Source organism: Spermophilus citellus (genome assembly GCF_964194105.1).
Source record: "Spermophilus citellus genome assembly, chromosome: 14".
NCBI lineage: Eukaryota > Metazoa > Chordata > Mammalia > Rodentia > Sciuridae > Spermophilus > Spermophilus citellus.
The window spans coordinates 63,581,485-63,599,383 of NC_138194.1; the positions used below are offsets into that span (position 1 = coordinate 63,581,485).

At 34.6% G+C, this 17,899-nt stretch overlaps 1 protein-coding gene across 3 annotated transcripts in view; it reads right to left on the reverse strand.

The window, feature by feature from the left end:
- Window positions 1-17,899, reverse strand: part of VIRMA (vir like m6A methyltransferase associated) — a 72,303-nt gene that overhangs the window by 42,114 nt on the left and 12,290 nt on the right. For 2 of the 3 annotated variants that reach the window (XR_014018717.1, XM_081265713.1), the window contains exons 3-8: window positions 13,758-13,844; window positions 12,177-12,225; window positions 10,160-10,328; window positions 7,111-7,233; window positions 5,873-6,145; window positions 2,878-4,018 (exon numbers count right to left, since the gene is read on the reverse strand). Coding sequence is in view for 2 of the 3 variants with exons in the window: in XM_081265713.1 (XP_081121839.1) it covers window positions 2,878-4,018; window positions 5,873-6,145; window positions 7,111-7,233; window positions 10,160-10,328; window positions 12,177-12,225; window positions 13,758-13,844 (1,842 nt within the window). In the remaining variant the exon portion in view is untranslated. The remainder of the gene's footprint in view (window positions 1-2,877; window positions 4,019-5,872; window positions 6,146-7,110; window positions 7,234-10,159; window positions 10,329-12,176; window positions 12,226-13,757; window positions 13,845-17,899) is intronic. The other variant, XM_081265714.1, reaches the window with a different exon arrangement.

Sequence of the window (17,899 nt, forward strand, 5' to 3'; positions counted from 1 at the left end):
AAATGTTAAGAACTGCTTACTGTGTTTATTTATGCAACAATATGATTTAAGCTGAATACCTGCTTTCCTTCTGAGGATCTAGAATTCTAGTACATGGTAGCTACCATGAATGACTGCATGGCTATCTCACAACAAAAAGCCTGGATGCCAATTAGCTTAATGTAATCATTCCACACTGTGTACATATATCTAACCACTACATTATACCTCATTAACATATACAACACATACAATAATTTATCAATTAAAAATTATATTTCTTTAAAAGCGTGGACAACATTTCACATTTGTTGTCACACCTGTTGTTGAGGGAATTGAGCAGGCCCTTTGTGACTCTTATTGTGTCACCTTATTCCTAGACAAATTGTGTTTTCGGATCCTTTGCTGAATACAACTACATGCTAAGTTCTAGGAATCCTCCTAAAAAATCCTCGGGTTGATCTTGGGGACACCAAAAAGGTGTCAACTTCCCAAGGTTGTTAAAGCCTTGTTATCACTTCAAACTAATCCCTCCAAAATTCAATTATCCACCTTTAAAAATTCAGTCTTCCTCTTAATTTGCCAGTTTATGTCAATGAAAGCACAGTTCCTTAACTAGAGTTTAACTAAGGTCTCCTTAACTAGAGACCTCAAAATTGTTAGCTACTTCCCACTTTCTCTTTTGTCTACAAGATCCCAATGCCAAGTCCTAGTCATTGTTCTGTTTATATATAAATTTTTTTTAGTTGTAGATGGACACAATACCTTTATTTTATTTATTTTTATGTGGTGCTGAGGATCAAACCCAGTGCTTCACATGTCAGGCAAGTGCTCTACTACTGAGCTACAGCCCCAGTCCCACAACTCTTGATAATAAGCATAATATTTGTCTTTCATTCCTGGTAAGTGCCACTATATTAGTCCTAGTACTTAATACCTCATATTTAGAATCTTCAGACTAGTTTATTTACCGAATAACTCTAAATTCTCTTCGACTGAATATATCTGGAAACATAAAAATTTAGAACACTACTTTAATCAGATCTGCTACTCCAAAATATTCAAATCTTCCCATTTCTAAAAATACAATTCAAATTCCTTAGCACAGCATTCAAAGCCTTAGTCTTCTCTAGTTTGATATGAAAACATATCTCCTCCAGGTATAGGGAAAATAACATTTAATAAGCAGTTAATCACTAGTTTCTCTTCTGTGACTGAAAGCAGCACCTATATTTCCTACCCTCAGTCACCCTCAATGCATGACTTCACATCCTATTTCATTAAAACTGAAGTTATTAATAAGAAGTGCCACAATTCCTTTATTATCTCAAACACTACAATGTAACTATATTTGCATTCTCAAAAGGCTTCCTTTCTCCTCTCTAAAATTAAACGCCCATATCTGTACTCTTTGACTTTGCCTCCTACCAAAACTTGCATTAGCAATTAACATCTCCTACTCCTGTATCAAATTATATCTCCCTCTTTCCTAACTTTAAATGTCACTCTTCTCAGTCTACAAATATGTTCTCCAACTCCTAAAAAACTACAAATCTTCCTTTTTGACCCCAGAATCCCTTTCTGGCTGCGGTCTCTCATTTCTTAACTTTCCCTCTTAGCCAAGGTCCTCAAAACAGTAACCTAGACTGCTTTCACATCCTCATTTCACAGTGACTCTTCACACTTCCTCTCCCACTACTACATTAAGCTGATTTTGCCCAAGTTCCAATTGCAATCTATATTGTAATATTTATTACATGATTTCCTGTCCTTATTTTCTGAAATCCTCCACTGAATTTGACACAACATACACTTCACTGTTTCCCAAAACTACCTTCTTCCTCAGTTTTCAGGGCAACATTCTTTCCTAGTTCTCATTTTACCTTTTTATTCCTTCTACATATCCTCCCTAAACTCCTACCCTGCATACTACTGCTCCCCAAGGTTGCATCACTGACCTTCTCCCACTATTCAGTCTGTGAGCTAACAATACCCAGTCTTAAGTATTCACTTTGGGCCTCTCTACCTTTCTTTCTCAGAGCTTTCTCTAAAGCCAATAAGTTTAAAAATACCTCCTTTCCTGTCTTTTCTCTTCTCCCTTACCTTATTTTTCTCATACATTTGTTTCCTAGGATAACCTCTCAAACAAAGAACCTGCATCCAAGACTTTGACACAACTTATACTTTGAGGGAACTCAAAAGGACAAGCTCTTACAGCTTCAGCTAAACCCAGGAATGGATAGGTACCAAAGTGAACAGGGATCCCTTTCCTGGTAGTGAACTTTGTCCCAAATCAAGACAATAACTAATCCCAGAAATAATAAAGTATAATAAAAATGCCATTTTTATGTTGGTTAGAAATTTACTTATAAGCAAAATGCCAAAAAAGTAAGCCTCAAAAGTTAAAACAAAAAACCCATTGTTGGAGGCTGGTGCTAACAATGGTAAAATTGTATCAACTAGAGGTAAGTAAAAAGGTACATGGCACAAACAGTTATAGAACCCTGAAGATGTCTTCAACCAGGACTAAAAAATTAAGTTAGCAAAATAAAATTTTAACTTTAATTAGAATATAAGTGTATTAGAGTAATAGGGAACAAAGGGTTTCACAGAAAAGGTCTCTCCTTCCTACATTATGTCTTTCTAGCATCTTCCCAGAAGCAACTCAGTAGTTCCTCATTTATTTTTCCTCATAGACGTGCTTATACAATCACTATTATGTACTATCTTTCACTTATGTTCCTAAGTCTGCTTTAAGTACTAACACAACATATTTCAGTTCAGTATTGAATATCTACTTTGATACACATACCTACAAAAAGATATTCTAAAAATTGCTACACAAAATTGCCTTCAATGATTTGTCAAATGTATTTCCCCAAAACAATTATATCTCACCTAAAGAGAACAGGGTATGGATCATCTCTCTCTGGAGGTCCAGTAATCCGTGCCATCGTTGGGAAAGACTTAACAGGAGGTTGGATCATTGTATGAGGTGCCGTTTCCATTAGATGAAAAACTTCTTCTAGGAGGTTAATTAGCTTTTCTATTTCCCCTTCGCTTATATTTGAGGATTCCAAAAGATCCATGTCCATAGAAGTTTCTACCTCATTTTCATATTCTGGGTTTGTTCTCTCAAGTCCAGCATCTGTGTCATGATCAGTTTCACTGTGGTTAGGAACAGATGAAGTCTTCTCTGCTAAATGGTCACCAAGTCTTTTAATCTCTGACAAGATTTCATAGAAATGGCATTTTTGAAGAATAGCCGAACCAGCAGTGACAACCCGCACAGTCTGATCTAAAAGTATAAGCTCTAGAAGTTTCTGATAGCCACTTTTTTCATTCTGCCTACCTCTTAAAAAAACTTCCATTCCTTCTGTCATACTAATGACACTGTCCAAAGCTTTAAAAGCATTTAACTTAAGAGAAGATGAAACATGATCAGCAAAGAGGAGTTCAAATAACACACTGATCACTCCAGCTTGCAGCAGTCCCGTGACTCCTTGAGCCCCACATTCTGCTAGTGAGGACACTAATTTAGTCCCAGCTTTCAGCTGCCGGACATTTAAGGCAATGGGTTGGCGAAAGGCTACTTGTAAATTTAAAGCTTGCATTGTCCAGTCTACCAACTGACCAAGGCAGTCTTGTTTTGTGTTTTTCAATTGCAAATAGCTTAATCCTTTTATTATCAAACTTGGAATTTCTTCTAAAGCTGTTACCCATTTTGCACCTCTGTCTTCCCGATACAAATCTAACAGTTCAGTTAACTTAACTGAGGCTTCTATTGCCCCAGAGTTTTCTTTATCTGGGCCTTGATCCTTCATTCTACTGATTTCAATTTCAAAAGTAGTCTTGTACGGACAGCTGAAGTATAACAGCGGTACTAACTCCCTGTCGTATGGATCATATGTCATAGGAGGAACAGAAGCTAAGTCTTCAGCAGTGTACTCGACATCAAAGTTTGGATACTTAAATGTTTCACGTTCCAAGTCAGCAATTCCATCTTCATCACTGGAAATTTGTTCATAACCATCATCACCTGAAAATTAGTTTACATAATATGTAAGTATCACATCTTTGCTGTTTAATGCATAAATTTTGGCAGATCAAAAAAAGTTTATAGTATGGCAAACAACAAGAATTCATAATTTGCTGAACAAAACCAAATTCTGCACCCACTCTTAACAACTGCCAAATTTCATAATTTCTAGTAGGATAAAGCAAACTCCCCTATTATAAATGTTCGGTTTTAAAATAAACTCTGTAACAGATAACTTTGCCTCACAGAAATAAAATTAGAGGGGCTGGGGTTGTGGCTCAGTGGTAGCGTACTCGCCTAGCATGCATGAAGCACTGGGTTCAATCCTCAGCACCACATAAAAATAAAGACAATAAAGTCCATCAACAACTAAAAAAAAATTTAAAAAATAAAATTAGAAATACCTCAGGAGAGACAAAATTAAGCTTGCCTTCTTGAGAGATTACTTTAAGATGAAAAAAGCAAACAGTACACAAACGTTATTAAAGATAAATACATTTAATACCATAATCATAAGGTTAAATTAAATGTTTTCAGAAAACTATTAGTTTTTTATATTTCATCTTCCTGAATGTTTACTTTTCTATATTTGTCTGTCACACAGTCATATTGTTATGGAAAATTTATTCATTTAAAATATTCAGCTTTGCCAAAATAAAGCTTTCTTATCATGGCAAGTGCAGCTTTTTCCTCTAAGTCAAATAAAACAAAACTAAAAACAGAAAACTTGTTGGTTTTAATTTCTAACACTACTATTCCCTGGCTATGGTAAATGGAAATGAGCAATAATGGCTCAAGAAAGAAAACATTTCCAGAGAATTTCTCCTGCCGACTTTGGCATTCCTTTGCTTAAAACCTTATTAATACATGCTATCTGAAAAGATAAAGGCCTATTAGGGGTCTTGCTCTAAGAATAAGCCAAATATCTCATATTAAAAATTAACTAGCCTCATTCTTTCACCTCCTCTGCCAAATTGTTCAGATTAAGAAAAGTACTGGTTGAAATTTATTTGCCAGTAAATGTAAAAATATTATTTGATAATCAGGGAATGAGGGAAACTAAGAAAAGCATCACTCAATAATCAAATTACATGTGTATTTTGTAAAAAGGTCTATGATTCTGAAATGACCCTCACCCTTATTATTGTAGGAAAAAGTCACAGCAGATTATCTGTCATTTTGCACAACTGTATTAACATTACATATAACATTTACAGGACAAATTAAGAGTCAATTAACTCAAATCTCTCTCATTTTTGGCTTTCAAAGGAAAAATAAAACCTAACTAAAGAACTGAATCATTTTGCCATATGTCCTTGAGTAACTGAAATCTCAATTACACCTAAATTTATTCACCCCTAAATTTCAATTCACCCCTCAATTCATCCCTACATTTCTAAAAATAATGTAGTGTTTTGTTAAAATGTATATGTGCCAAACATCTTTAAGAATTCCATCCAGTTTACAACACCACTCCTTACTCTGAAAGCAGCTGTCAAATCCTAACTATCATGTATTTACTACATGACACTGTTTCTCTGGCCAGAGCTGATGGCATCAAGGGGCAACTCATATCATAGCAAGCCAAACAGAATCTCTTTGCCAGGAAACTGGAAATGTGAATGACAAAGGTAAGCAGTTTAGGCTGGTTAAACAGAGATTAAAGCTGTCAACAGTTAATTGACAGAGAACAAAGTAGACATAAAAATGATGAAAATTTCATTTATAGTTCTATCTTGGGGCTTAGATACCTAACATTTGGGTTTCTTGAAACCCACATATCTTTGCTATAAATCTTCATGCACTACTTAAAAAGACATATAGTTTCAAGTACATAAAATCAAAAAGTCCCACCTTCACCTTCTTCATCCTCTTCACCTTCTTCTTCTTCATCTTCTTCTTCCTCCTCAGGGATACTATCTACTGTATGTCGATCATCCTCATCCTCATCCTCTTCTTCCTCTACATCCACATCATCTTCATCATCTTCTCCTTCTTCTTGTTGTTCCTCTTCTACTTCTCCTTCATCAGAATATTGACCTTCCTGAGGAACAGAATTTCGATCAGGAGAAATGGGCTCAAAGTAATCTTCTCTATGGGGAGCATCCTCTTCCTTGTCACCAGACACTGGAAAAAAAAAAAAAAAAAAGATTTAAGACAGATTAATAGTTTAAATAACATGAGGCACTGGATACCACAACTACTCAATGACATTTGGGATGATTTAGTTCAAAAAAATCCTTTTTTAAAAAGTAGAAGAATTGGGTTGGGGTTGTGACTCGGTGGTAGAGCACTTACCTAGCATGCACAAGGCACTGGGTTCGATCCTCAGCACCACATAAATATAAAATAAAGATATTGTATCCACATAAATTTTTCAAAAAAGTGGCAGAATTACTTGCTTTTAAAAGATATTAAGAGTCTGGGGAAAGTGGTTGGCTCAGGGTTTGACAGAGGGAAGACAAATAAATACCGTATTAATAAGAAAAAAAGAGTATACATTGTGCCGGGCATGGTGGCACACACCTATAATCCCAGCAACTCAGGAGGCCAAAATAAGAGGATCATAATAAGTTCAAGGCCAGCCTCAGCAACTTAGTGAGACCCTGTCTCAAAATAAAAAATCAAAAGGGCCAGGTGTGTGGCTCAGTAGTTAAGTACCGGTGGGTTCAATCTCCAGTATTTGGCGGGGCACGGGGTATGACGACACATTGTACAATATCATAAAGTGAGAATTAATAAAGTTTACTATTTTATATTCATATGCTAATCCTTTTCTTTTTATCCTTTAGGTAACTTTATAGATTTTTATCTCTTCTGATACACACTACTTATTTTTAATTGGTACTTATCTGTACATACATTACAGCACAGTATCACTTTATTTTCAAAGGAATACTGGTATAGCTTCAAATGAATTAACTTTTTTGTTTTTTTTTTAACAAGTTCATATGCCAACAGAAAAACACAATACTGAGCAGGATGAAAGAAAGGGAAAGAATAATCAAGGTCAGCATATAATTTCTTTCCTTTAATTATAAAGCATTAATTAACTCTAAATGGAGACTTCTTAGTAGTGATTTTATTCATACCTGGCAAAGGCATAGGATCATCTTCATCATCATCAGGTGGAGGAGGTCCTGGAGGAGTTCTTGGTCCCCTTGGCTGTGGTCTTGGAGGGCTTCCATTAAACTGATCTTCTTTCTCACCTTCAGCTAAGGTTTTATTGGATAGAGAAAGACACCTTCAAATTATTAAAGTATAGTGAAATGAAAGCATGAAAAAAATGTTTTTCATCATTCATATTTTTCCTCTTCAGAATTTATTGATATTAACTTTTTCTTCATGCAATCTTAACAAGAATTTTGCTAATTTATATTGGTAATATTAGAATTTCCAACTTCCCATATTCCAAAATATAATACATATAACTCTTGGGCATAATCCTAGAAAAATGAATAACTATAGTTATAACTACTATTTTAATGCAGGAAAAGGTACACAAATGTTGAACTTCATTTGTAATAGGTGAAAATTAGAATCTACTCTCAAATGTCCTTAAATGGTGAAAAGTTAAATAAACTGTGGTATGGGCTGGAGTATTGATCAGTAATAAAGCATGTGCTTAGGGCAAGACCTGGGTTCAAACCCCAGCACCCTAAAAAAAAAAAAAAACTGAAGAGTAAAATAAAAACAAATTTTAAAAAAATGAAAAAGGGAGAGGACAAAAAAAAACTACTATATCCATACTATGTAACACTAATCAGTTGAAAAAATAGAACAAACTTTCAATATCAATATGTGCAATCAAGTGGACAATTCTTAAGGAAATTATGCTGAATAGAGTTAATCTTAGGGCTCTGGGTATAGCTCAGTGAGCATGTGCTCAGCATAAGCAAAGCCCTAAATTCAACCCCCAATACTGAAAAAAAAAAAAAAAAAATTCAACTCAAAAAGATACTGTATGATCCCATTTATGGAACATTTGTGACTATAATTACAGATATGAAAAACAGATCAGTTGTTGCCAAAGTTTAAAAATGGGAAGATGGGCTCAACCATTAAAGAGCCGTCACAAGGACATCTTATGATGGTGGTAAAGGAGTGTTTTGATTCTCGTGGTGATCATACAAAGCTTACTACCTGACATAAAATTGCAGAGCGGGGGACACACAAACACAGTCTAAATGATAAAAAGTCTGAACAAGCTCTACAGGTTGCAGCAATGCCAATTTTCTAGTTTTAATAGTATACTATGATTATAAAAGGTGTTAACATTAGGTGAGGCTAAAGAGTATACAGGAGTTCCCATACATTTCTTTGCAACCTCCTATGAGTCTATAATTATTTCAATGTAAAAAATTTAAAACATATATATATATACACACACACACACACACACACACACACACACACACACAGTTAGATGGGAGAAAAAAGTTCTAGCATTCTATTGTATAGTACTACAGATGATGATAATGTACTATATAAACTTTTTAAAACTAGAAGGATTTTGAATTTTCTCATCTTAAAAAAGTGATAAGCATTTGATAGAATGTTTGAACATCACATAATACAAACATGTATCAAAACATCTCATAGTACCTCATATATACAATTTGTATGCATCAATTTTTAAAAATTAAAAAATTTGAATTGAAATTTTTCCAGGTGCAGTAGTGCACACCTGTAATCCCAGCAACTTGGGAGGCTAAGGCAGGAAGATCACAAAGTCAAGGCCAGCCTCACTCAGCAACTTAGCAAGACCCTCAGCAACTCAAAATAAAAAATAAAAAGGACTGGGATATAGCTCGATGATAAAGCACAGTACCAAAAAATAAAAATAAAATAGGTTTTAAAATAAAATATATGAGCTTATGTGTTACATTTTTAAAATGTCAGTAAATAATAAAATTTTAGAGTTGCCACTATATATATAAGACACTATGGTAAGGCTTTTAAAGACTTAATTATAAGTGAACATATTTTCTGTCCAGAAGGAGTTCACAATCTGGTAAAAAAAAAAAAAAAAAAAAAAAAGAGGAGCATAGAAGAGTAAAGGATTAAAAGAAAAAGTAGAGGGGAAGACAGGAGGAAAGGGGGGGATTCATGAACTGAAATCAATTTCCATGCATGCATGAGATTATTGGGATGAACCCAACTACTATGTATAACCATAAAGCTCTGATTTAAAAAAACTAAGAATGAAAGAAAGAAAAGAAAAAGTAAAAGATTAACTGTGCATAGCAGGTAAGATATAAGAGATATAAAAAGTACAATGTGTGACCACCATGAGAGAAAAACAGCTCGAACCACACTATTATATCAGCATAAAGACAAAGACTATTTTAATTGAGCTTATAAAACACTAATTTTAAAGCAAAAAATTTTCCCATGGCCTCAATTATAATTTCAAAATGTATTCCTGAATTTCATTTCAACTCCATATAGTAATTAATATCAAAGTAAGCAGAAAAGACACTGTGATAACATGAGTCCTGCTGCCTAACTAAAGTGTACTGAAGTTCTTATTTTTCTTTCCAGTTAATGATTCTTAAAAGGGGGGAAATCTGCATTAGTTATTAAGATTAATCTATTCAAACAAACTTATACTGCACTCCTGAAAAAAAATCCCATTAATGTAAGGATTTCAGGAATACACAGCAAATTTCCTAACTATTCTTTAATTCTTGTAGAGGTAGTTTTGTTGGAAAAAAAAAAAAGAAAAAGAAGAGTTACTAGATTGCACTATCACTGACATTTTAAATGGAACATCCTTCCAACAATTTTAAAAGCTTATAAGTAGAGGAAAAAAATAAGAACTTTAAGGGCTACAACTGTAGCTCAGTGACAGAGCACTTGCCTAGCATGTGTAAGGCACTGGGTTCAATTTTTAGCACCACATAAAAATAAATAAATCAAATAAAGACATGCTGTCCATCTAAAACTACAAAAAAAGAAAAAGAAAAAAAAAAGAACTTTAACATTAAAATAAATTCTTACAGTAAAGAACAGGAGATGGGCATCTTGCCGAGTCTTAGGCAAGGATCAAGGCACTTCTGTCTTGATCAAGACACTCTTTGAATTAGCTTTTCTTACTGTAACAGACATGTTCAATGGCAAGTGAATTTAAATTCTCACCATGTTTTGGATTCCTTTTCAAACTTGGCTGTGGCTGGGGTGGTGGTGGAGGTGGAGGTGGAGGTGGAGGTGAGTCTCTGTCATGACTTATCACTCTATCCACTGATCCATATATTGCCAGAGTCAGACAATTATACCAGCCCCTTAACACCAGACCATCAGTATTCACCTGATTGAGGGGATAGGAGAAATAATTCAAATTGATGTTTTAATATGCCAGAAGTAAACTGAAATCAAATTACTTTATGGTTCAACTAAAGACCCTACAATATGCTAAAGATGCAAAATTTCATATTAGCAAAATTCACCCAGAGGCAGTTTTTATGTAGCACTCTAGGGTTTCTATATCTAAACCTATCCTAAGACTATACATCTCCAGTCCTACATATTTTGTTAGACGTATTCAAAAGTATAACCAGACTCTCAACAAAAAGCAATGAATATGAAATTAAGTGGGAATTATTGCTAACTAACAAACTAAACCAATAGCTACAGGGGCCACAGAGATACATTTTTTTTGTGCTTAGTCTCAAAAATAAAGTCCATGCAAATGTACAGCATTCTTCTTAAATGCCCAAATTATATCCAGAGGTATATTGTGTGTGCCCACATTGTACTTAAAAAGTATGGCTATCCAGAGACATTAAACAAATTGTTTTTAAAAAGAAAATTTCTCCTAAGATCAGACTTTACCAATGCCATTAACTTTTCAATCTTTCCTTATAAAACAAAATTAGCAACTTTGCTTTTCAGAGTTTATCTACATTAACTGCTAGATGATCACAGTAAATATTAGAGGTGGTCAAAACAAACATTATCATTTCTTTTTAACAAATGAAAATCAGAGTGTTGAAAGAATCTTCATTAGAAATCAAAACCCCTCGCTGGGCACAGTGGCGCACACTTGTAATCCCAGCAGCTCAGGAGGCTAAGGCAGGAGGATCACAAGTTCAAAGCCAGTCTCAGCATCTTAGCAAGGCCCTAAGCAACTCAGCAAGACCCTGTCTCAAAATGAAATAAAAAAAGGGTTGGGGATGTGATTTTCAGTGGGTTCTATCCCTGGTGCCAAAAAAAGAAACCAAAACTCTTGGCTTATGAATTCTCTTTCAACCCCACCATAATGGGTAAAATGAAGTAATAAGTATCACTGAAGCCTCTTCTGAAGGCAAATAATGAAGAAAAAAATTATTATTCTCCTTAGTAAATTGTACAGAAAACTCAAAGACTATACCCAGGGATTGATAGCAACTCTAAACAGAAATCCCATTTAAAGGAAGATAAACACATAAGGAAGATAATTTTTAATCTAAACGTAATTTTTAATCTACCCATTCCCCCAAAATCAAACAGTAAGTTGAGGAGTCCCTTAGTAAATCACTATTATTTTTGCATTTAACTTCCATTAGATGCTTCTAGAATGGCATTTGGCATATAAAGAAACAAGACGTACTTCTAGTACATAAGGAAGAAAAACGAAGAATGTATTTTTTTAAAAAGACCTTATTTAAGGTTCAATATGTCTATTAACTTATCTGTTTGTATCTGCTGAACCTGCCCATCTAAATAAAAGAAAAGGCAACTAAAAAAATATTAAAAAACAAAAAAGGGGAAGGGTTGGGGTTGTGGCTCAGTGGTAGAGCCCTTGCCTCGCACGTGAGAGGCACTGGATTCAATCCTCAGCACTACATAAATAAATAGTTGTGCCTACGTACAACTAAAAAATAAATATTAAAAAAAAAGAAGAAGAAGAAAAAAAAAGGCACAAATGCTGGCCTCTTCAGACTCAAATATAAAATTAAGGGGAGAAAGACTCTTAGACTCTTTAGGTAGAGAAGGACATTGTAATGTTTTTGCTCCATTTTAAAACAACTTAAGAATACAAAAGGACACAGACAAGAAATGACCTTGTACAGCACTAGAACCAAATTCTGTATCACTGATTTATTTCAATCAAAAACTGTGAATGAAAATGAGAACAAACAGCAGTAACAAGGTGAAAACTGACTTCCACAATTACCTTTGAATTGGGTCTAAAGATGATAGATGTATTCTCATCATATTCCAGGCTGCCAAAAGAGTAGAAATAAATATACAGGTTCAAATACTGAACATCACAGACCATGAAGAAATCTTTCCAAATTTGACTATCTGAATATAACCAAATAATATATTTTTGTTTGGATTCAATAAATCACAAAATTTATTTGCTGCCCCAAAAACTTCATCAAGAAAAAGTATAAATCATATTTCCATGGACTGGTTTAATTGACTTTGCGTATTTTTACAAGCACTCAAGGTGACTGTAACGTACAGCTAGAGTAGATAACTACTCCATTACAGTCTTTTAAAAAAACGTCTACTACGAAGAAAAATCTTAATCACTCTAGGGCTGGGGGCAGTTGAGTGTAGAATGCACACTTAACATACATAAAGCCAACAGTTCAATTTCCAGAACCAAAAAGACAGCAAACAATCTTTCTTTATCAATTAAGTACTGACATAAAAACATCCTACTTTATGAAAAAATAGCTATTTAGATTATCTTGATTTCCTGTCGTTTAAAAATAGGTCAGGCAGGGGCTGGAATTGTGGTTCAACACCACATCAAAAAAAAGTAAATAAATGAAATACAGATAGTGTGTCCATCTACAACTAAATATATAAATAAATATTATATATATATATATATATTTTTTTTTTTTAAATAGGTCAGGCAGAGAATAGATAGGTGGTAGGGTGCTTGCCTAACATGCACAATGACCTAGGTTCAATCTCTAGCAATACGATAAAAAAGAGAATCGAGGAAAAAAAGGTTAAATTATCAACTTCATAATAAATGAAAAGGAGCAATTAAAAAAAAATGAGGTGGAAGAAGCTTCCAATTCCAGAGAGGAAGAGAAAATTTTCCATTTTTAAACTGCCTTAATTTTTTTTTTACTTTATTGATCTTTAAAAGTGAGTTCTAAATAAACCCACTCAATGATCAATTTGATTGCAGACATGTTAACAACCATTGCTAATAATATCTAGCATGTATTAAATAATCCCAAAAGTCTCATTTCCCAAAACGTTACTACAGAATTTCAAATTGTGCAGTAGTGTGACATAAAAGACGCCCTCAAAATAATAGCTCTCATTTGCTATTTAATTTCTTTAAAGCAATCTTTCTGGGCTGGGATTGTTGCTCATTGGTAGAGTGCTTGCCTAGCAATGTGTGAGGTACTGGGTTCGATTCTCAGCACTGCATATAAATAAACAAAATAAAGTCCATTGACAACTAAAAAAAATTTTTTTTAAAAAAGCAATCTTTCCCAAATTAGATGACTAACAAATCATGATAGTAGCATGTGTATAAGAAATGAATGTACAAGTAAAAAGTAAACAAAAGGTGGCTAATGTTTCACACATATAAAATTTTATTCTGTTAACTCAACATCTTCTTAAAAATTTGACATTTCCTTTGTATTATCAATCAATAAAAATTAATCCTAGAATGCAGGTCTACCACCAGAAAAGGGCTTTTATCCCATCTAAAGAATGAAAACATTTTGCTTATTAACTCGTGAATTCCTGAAGAAATTACCTAGCAGGTACATACCTTCCCAACCTATCAAAAACTGGGGCACTTGGTTTGCTTACATTGTTGAAGAATAAATCTAACTGAAATGTGTGCGGAGATGTCTCCCTGTGAATGAAAAAAAGGTACAAATATCAGCCTTTCTAACAATTAGTTCTATATTAAAATAAAAATACATCAAGTACAAAGTTAAGAGCAATCCTAGAATTAGGACATAATATCCTAAGGTTTAAGTAACAAAAGTACACAGTTAACTATGGTATTTAATGAAATCTATTCATATTCAATTCAAGTAACCAACTGTTCACTTTATTATTAAAAATAGTCCGGGTATAGTGGCGTATACCTGTAATCCCAGTGACCTGGCAAGAGGACCACAAATTCAAGGCTAGCCTTAGGAACTTAACAAGACCCTGTCTCAATGTTGCTCAATGGTAAAGTGCCACTGGGTTTAATCCCAATAAATAAAGAAATATTAAAGATAAAATTTTAATCATCAAAATCCAGATTATTTGAATCATTTTTCATTTGCTACTTGGTAATTACCTTAAATATTTCAAGTTTTAATGTGTTTAAAGATAATTATTGTGACATCTAGTGTTCTGTTTATCAGCAAAAAGAATTATAAAGCCTAAATTAAAATTTGTATAGTAACAATTTTCCAATTTTGAGTTTTCTCTTTTTTGGTAGATTTTATAGTTAAGATTAAATCCTCTTTAATTTGTATTAGACTAAAATCTTCTTATACTTAATGTAAAAGATACTATATCATAGCACCCTTGACTGAAATTCCTTAGGCTCAACTAAAATTTTGATTTTAAACATCACATGCTTTATTGTTCATTTGCATAAAAAAGTACTACAAAAATGATTCCTTCATGAACTTCTGATAGAAGTACAAACAGGTACAATCATTCTGAAAGGCAATGTGGCAATAAAATTCAGAAATCTGAAAAAAAATTCTTATCATTTGACATAATCTAGAATATTTCTATGAAAATACTGATATCAATCAAAGACTTTTTTCAAAAGCATGTTAACATGCTATTACCTATAATTTCAAAACTAAAAATCATCTAATGGTCCCATTATTAAAGGACTGTCAAATCAATTATAGTATAGTCATTCATTATAGACGATGCAGCTATTATAAATCATATATTCAAATAATACTTAACACTATAAAAGTACTCGTCTACTATAAAACAAACAAAAATACAAAAAAGGATAGAGTCAAAGTAACAGCATACATTTACTTTACTTGAATTCAACCACTATGTGTCTAGCGACTCTACTGTCTTCCTCCTATATTTCCTCTTTATACTAGACCACGGCCTCCAATGTCTTAAGAAAAAACTTTTGAGCTCCCAAAGGCTCAGGTCTTAGGCACTGAAAAACAATGTAAAGAATCAAATATGGAAGACGGTTGTGGTGGCACAGGCCTATAATCCTAGCTACGTTGGAAACCTGAGGCAGGAGAATCACAAGTTGCAGACCAGCCAGCCTTAGAAACTTAACAAGACTCTGTCTCAAGACTCTGGGAGTGTAGCTCAGTAGTAGGGTAGGGTTTAATCCCCAATACCAAAAAAAAAAAAAAAAAAAAAAAAACAAGAGAACACTTGGAATGTAGCCTTTGAGTTACCTCTTTAAAAGACCCCTGTTCTGCTGCTGATATAAAAGATATAGTATATATAGCCTTTGGGACAGGAGTCCCTGTGTTGTTCTTTGCTAGCAAAGCAATAAACCTTCTTTTTCTTTTTTCTCAAAACCGTGTCCTCATTATTAGATTGGCATCGGAGACAAGGACTGAGCTTTCAGCAACACTATTAAGGTCAAAATGTATTCCATAGTATGGCTAGACCATGAAATGGCATCTAGCCACAGCTAACTACTAGCAGACATGTAACTGTGGTGTAAACACCAGAAGGCAGTGTGGTTAGAAACCAGCAGTGGTAGATGTGGGTAAGAAGTCCACTTGGATGTGCCATCATGCATAGGACAGAAAGATGAAGATGCCACATAGTTGGGATAGGCATAAAGGTGTCAATGTATCTGCCCTTGGTAAGAATCCAGGCTATGAGCCAGGAGAAAAGAGCTGGCCTACCAGGACTCATGCTCAGTAGTTTCTCTCTACATATTAAGATCTAGTCCCTCTCTGAGGACTGGTGCCTCTTCCCAAAAAGTGACGATTTAGTCATTAATATAATTTCTCATCTACCAAACTGGCAAAGGTAAATGACATTTATAATTGGTTAAGATAGAGTAAAATGCACTCCCCCATTGGAATACAACTTGGCAACATCTCTAAGGATTAAACACAAAGACACTTAACCCAGAATATCAGTTCCAAGAATCTCTATCATAAAAGTGTGCTGGAGCACACAGGATTTATGCAAAAGACTCCTGGAAGAAGCAGGGATGGCTATCAATTCTGCCTTTCCACTGCTCTCACCTCACTTGGCAGCCCTTCAGATTTGAATATCAGCCTGGGCCAGCCATAGAGACCCACACCAAAACACAGGAGGATTGGCACATGGGCTTCCCACTTGGGCAGCCTTCAGCCCTGAATTTGTCCTACACAAATGATACCTGTTACTTAAAATAATGTCAAATTAGTCACCTAGCCATGTTCCCTACTCCTGGAAAAGGACCTTCCTTTCTATTTCCTGGTGATAAACCAGGGGAAATGTTCTACAATGTTCTTATAACAGTGGTCTACTTTATTTTTTGAATATAGCCCTTGCTGCTCTGCCACTGCAACATATTTTAAAATGAACATGTTTCTTTCTCTTCCTGTCTTCCTAATCTCTCCCATCCCTAATCTCAGAGGAAATAGGATTACCTTCTTTCCCATTTTAGGCAGATTTATCTGTCCTTGAATGCACACCTACCACAGGAACGAAGCAATCCAGACTTTGGGGATGGTACTGGAAAATCTCAGAATGACTATCTCCCAAATTAAGAAGTCAATCACAACTCCAACAGAGAACATGTGGAGGAATGTAGCCCATGAATCACCTCTATAAAAGCCCCCTGTTCCTGATGATGGGCAAAATCACAGCCTTTAGGACAGGAGTCCCCTGTGTTTCTCCTTTGCTGGCAAAGCAATAAATCTTTTTTTTCCTTTGTCTCAAAACAAAGAAAGAAAGAAAGAAAGAAATGTCTCCAGGCACAGTGGTGCAATGTAATAAATATTCATATCCACTGCAGCTAATGACAGAAATCAACTTTGCCTGCTATGGTGGCCAACTTCCAAGATGGCCCATTTCCTAGTATTCACAACCTGGAGAGTCCCTTCCCACACTGTCCTACAGTATGTAACCAACAGAATATGGTAAAAGCTATAGTTTCAGTTCTAATACTAAGTTATAAAACACACTGATTGTGGCTTCTTTCCTGAGCCCGCTCTCTCACTTTTGGATCATTCCTGGAAGAAGCCATGTCATGACGTGATAAGAATGGATCCCCATGGGGTGGATCTCGTAGCAAGCATACAAGTGAGTTTCTTTTTTTTTTAAATTGCCCATTGACTCTTTTTTTTTTTAATATTTATTTTTTAGTTTTCAGCGGACATAACATCTTTGTTTGTATGTGGTGCTGAGGATCGAACCCAGGCCGCACGCATGCCAGGCGAGCGCGCTACCGCTTGAGCCACATCCCCAGCCCACAAGTGAGTTTCTAAGCAAACTCTCCAGTCTCACTCAAATCTTCTAAAACTGTAGGTAAGACTGTAGCTCTGACCTGCATCTTGACTACAACTTCAGGAGGGAACCTGAGCCAGCTAAGCCCCTACAACTCCTGACCCTCAAAAACAATATAATAAAATAAATTTTTACTGTTTCAGACTGTAAAAATCTGCAGTTATTTGTTAAAGAACAATACATAACTAATAAACCTTTCTTGGTCAAAAGCATTGTAATTAAACAAAACTGTGGTATACGCTATCATTACCCTCTCTTTTACATTCTACATGTGTGTGATAAGAAAAGTAGGAAGAAATGTACAGGAAAACATGAGTTTTAATTTCTTTTAAGTGAAAAAATATAAAAAGTGAATAACAATGAATTCTCTTTAAAAACATTAAATATGCCTGTTTTATTTTTATGTTTTAATTTCTGAATAGTACTTCTGAAGATTTTATGACTATTTCTGTAAGAAAACAA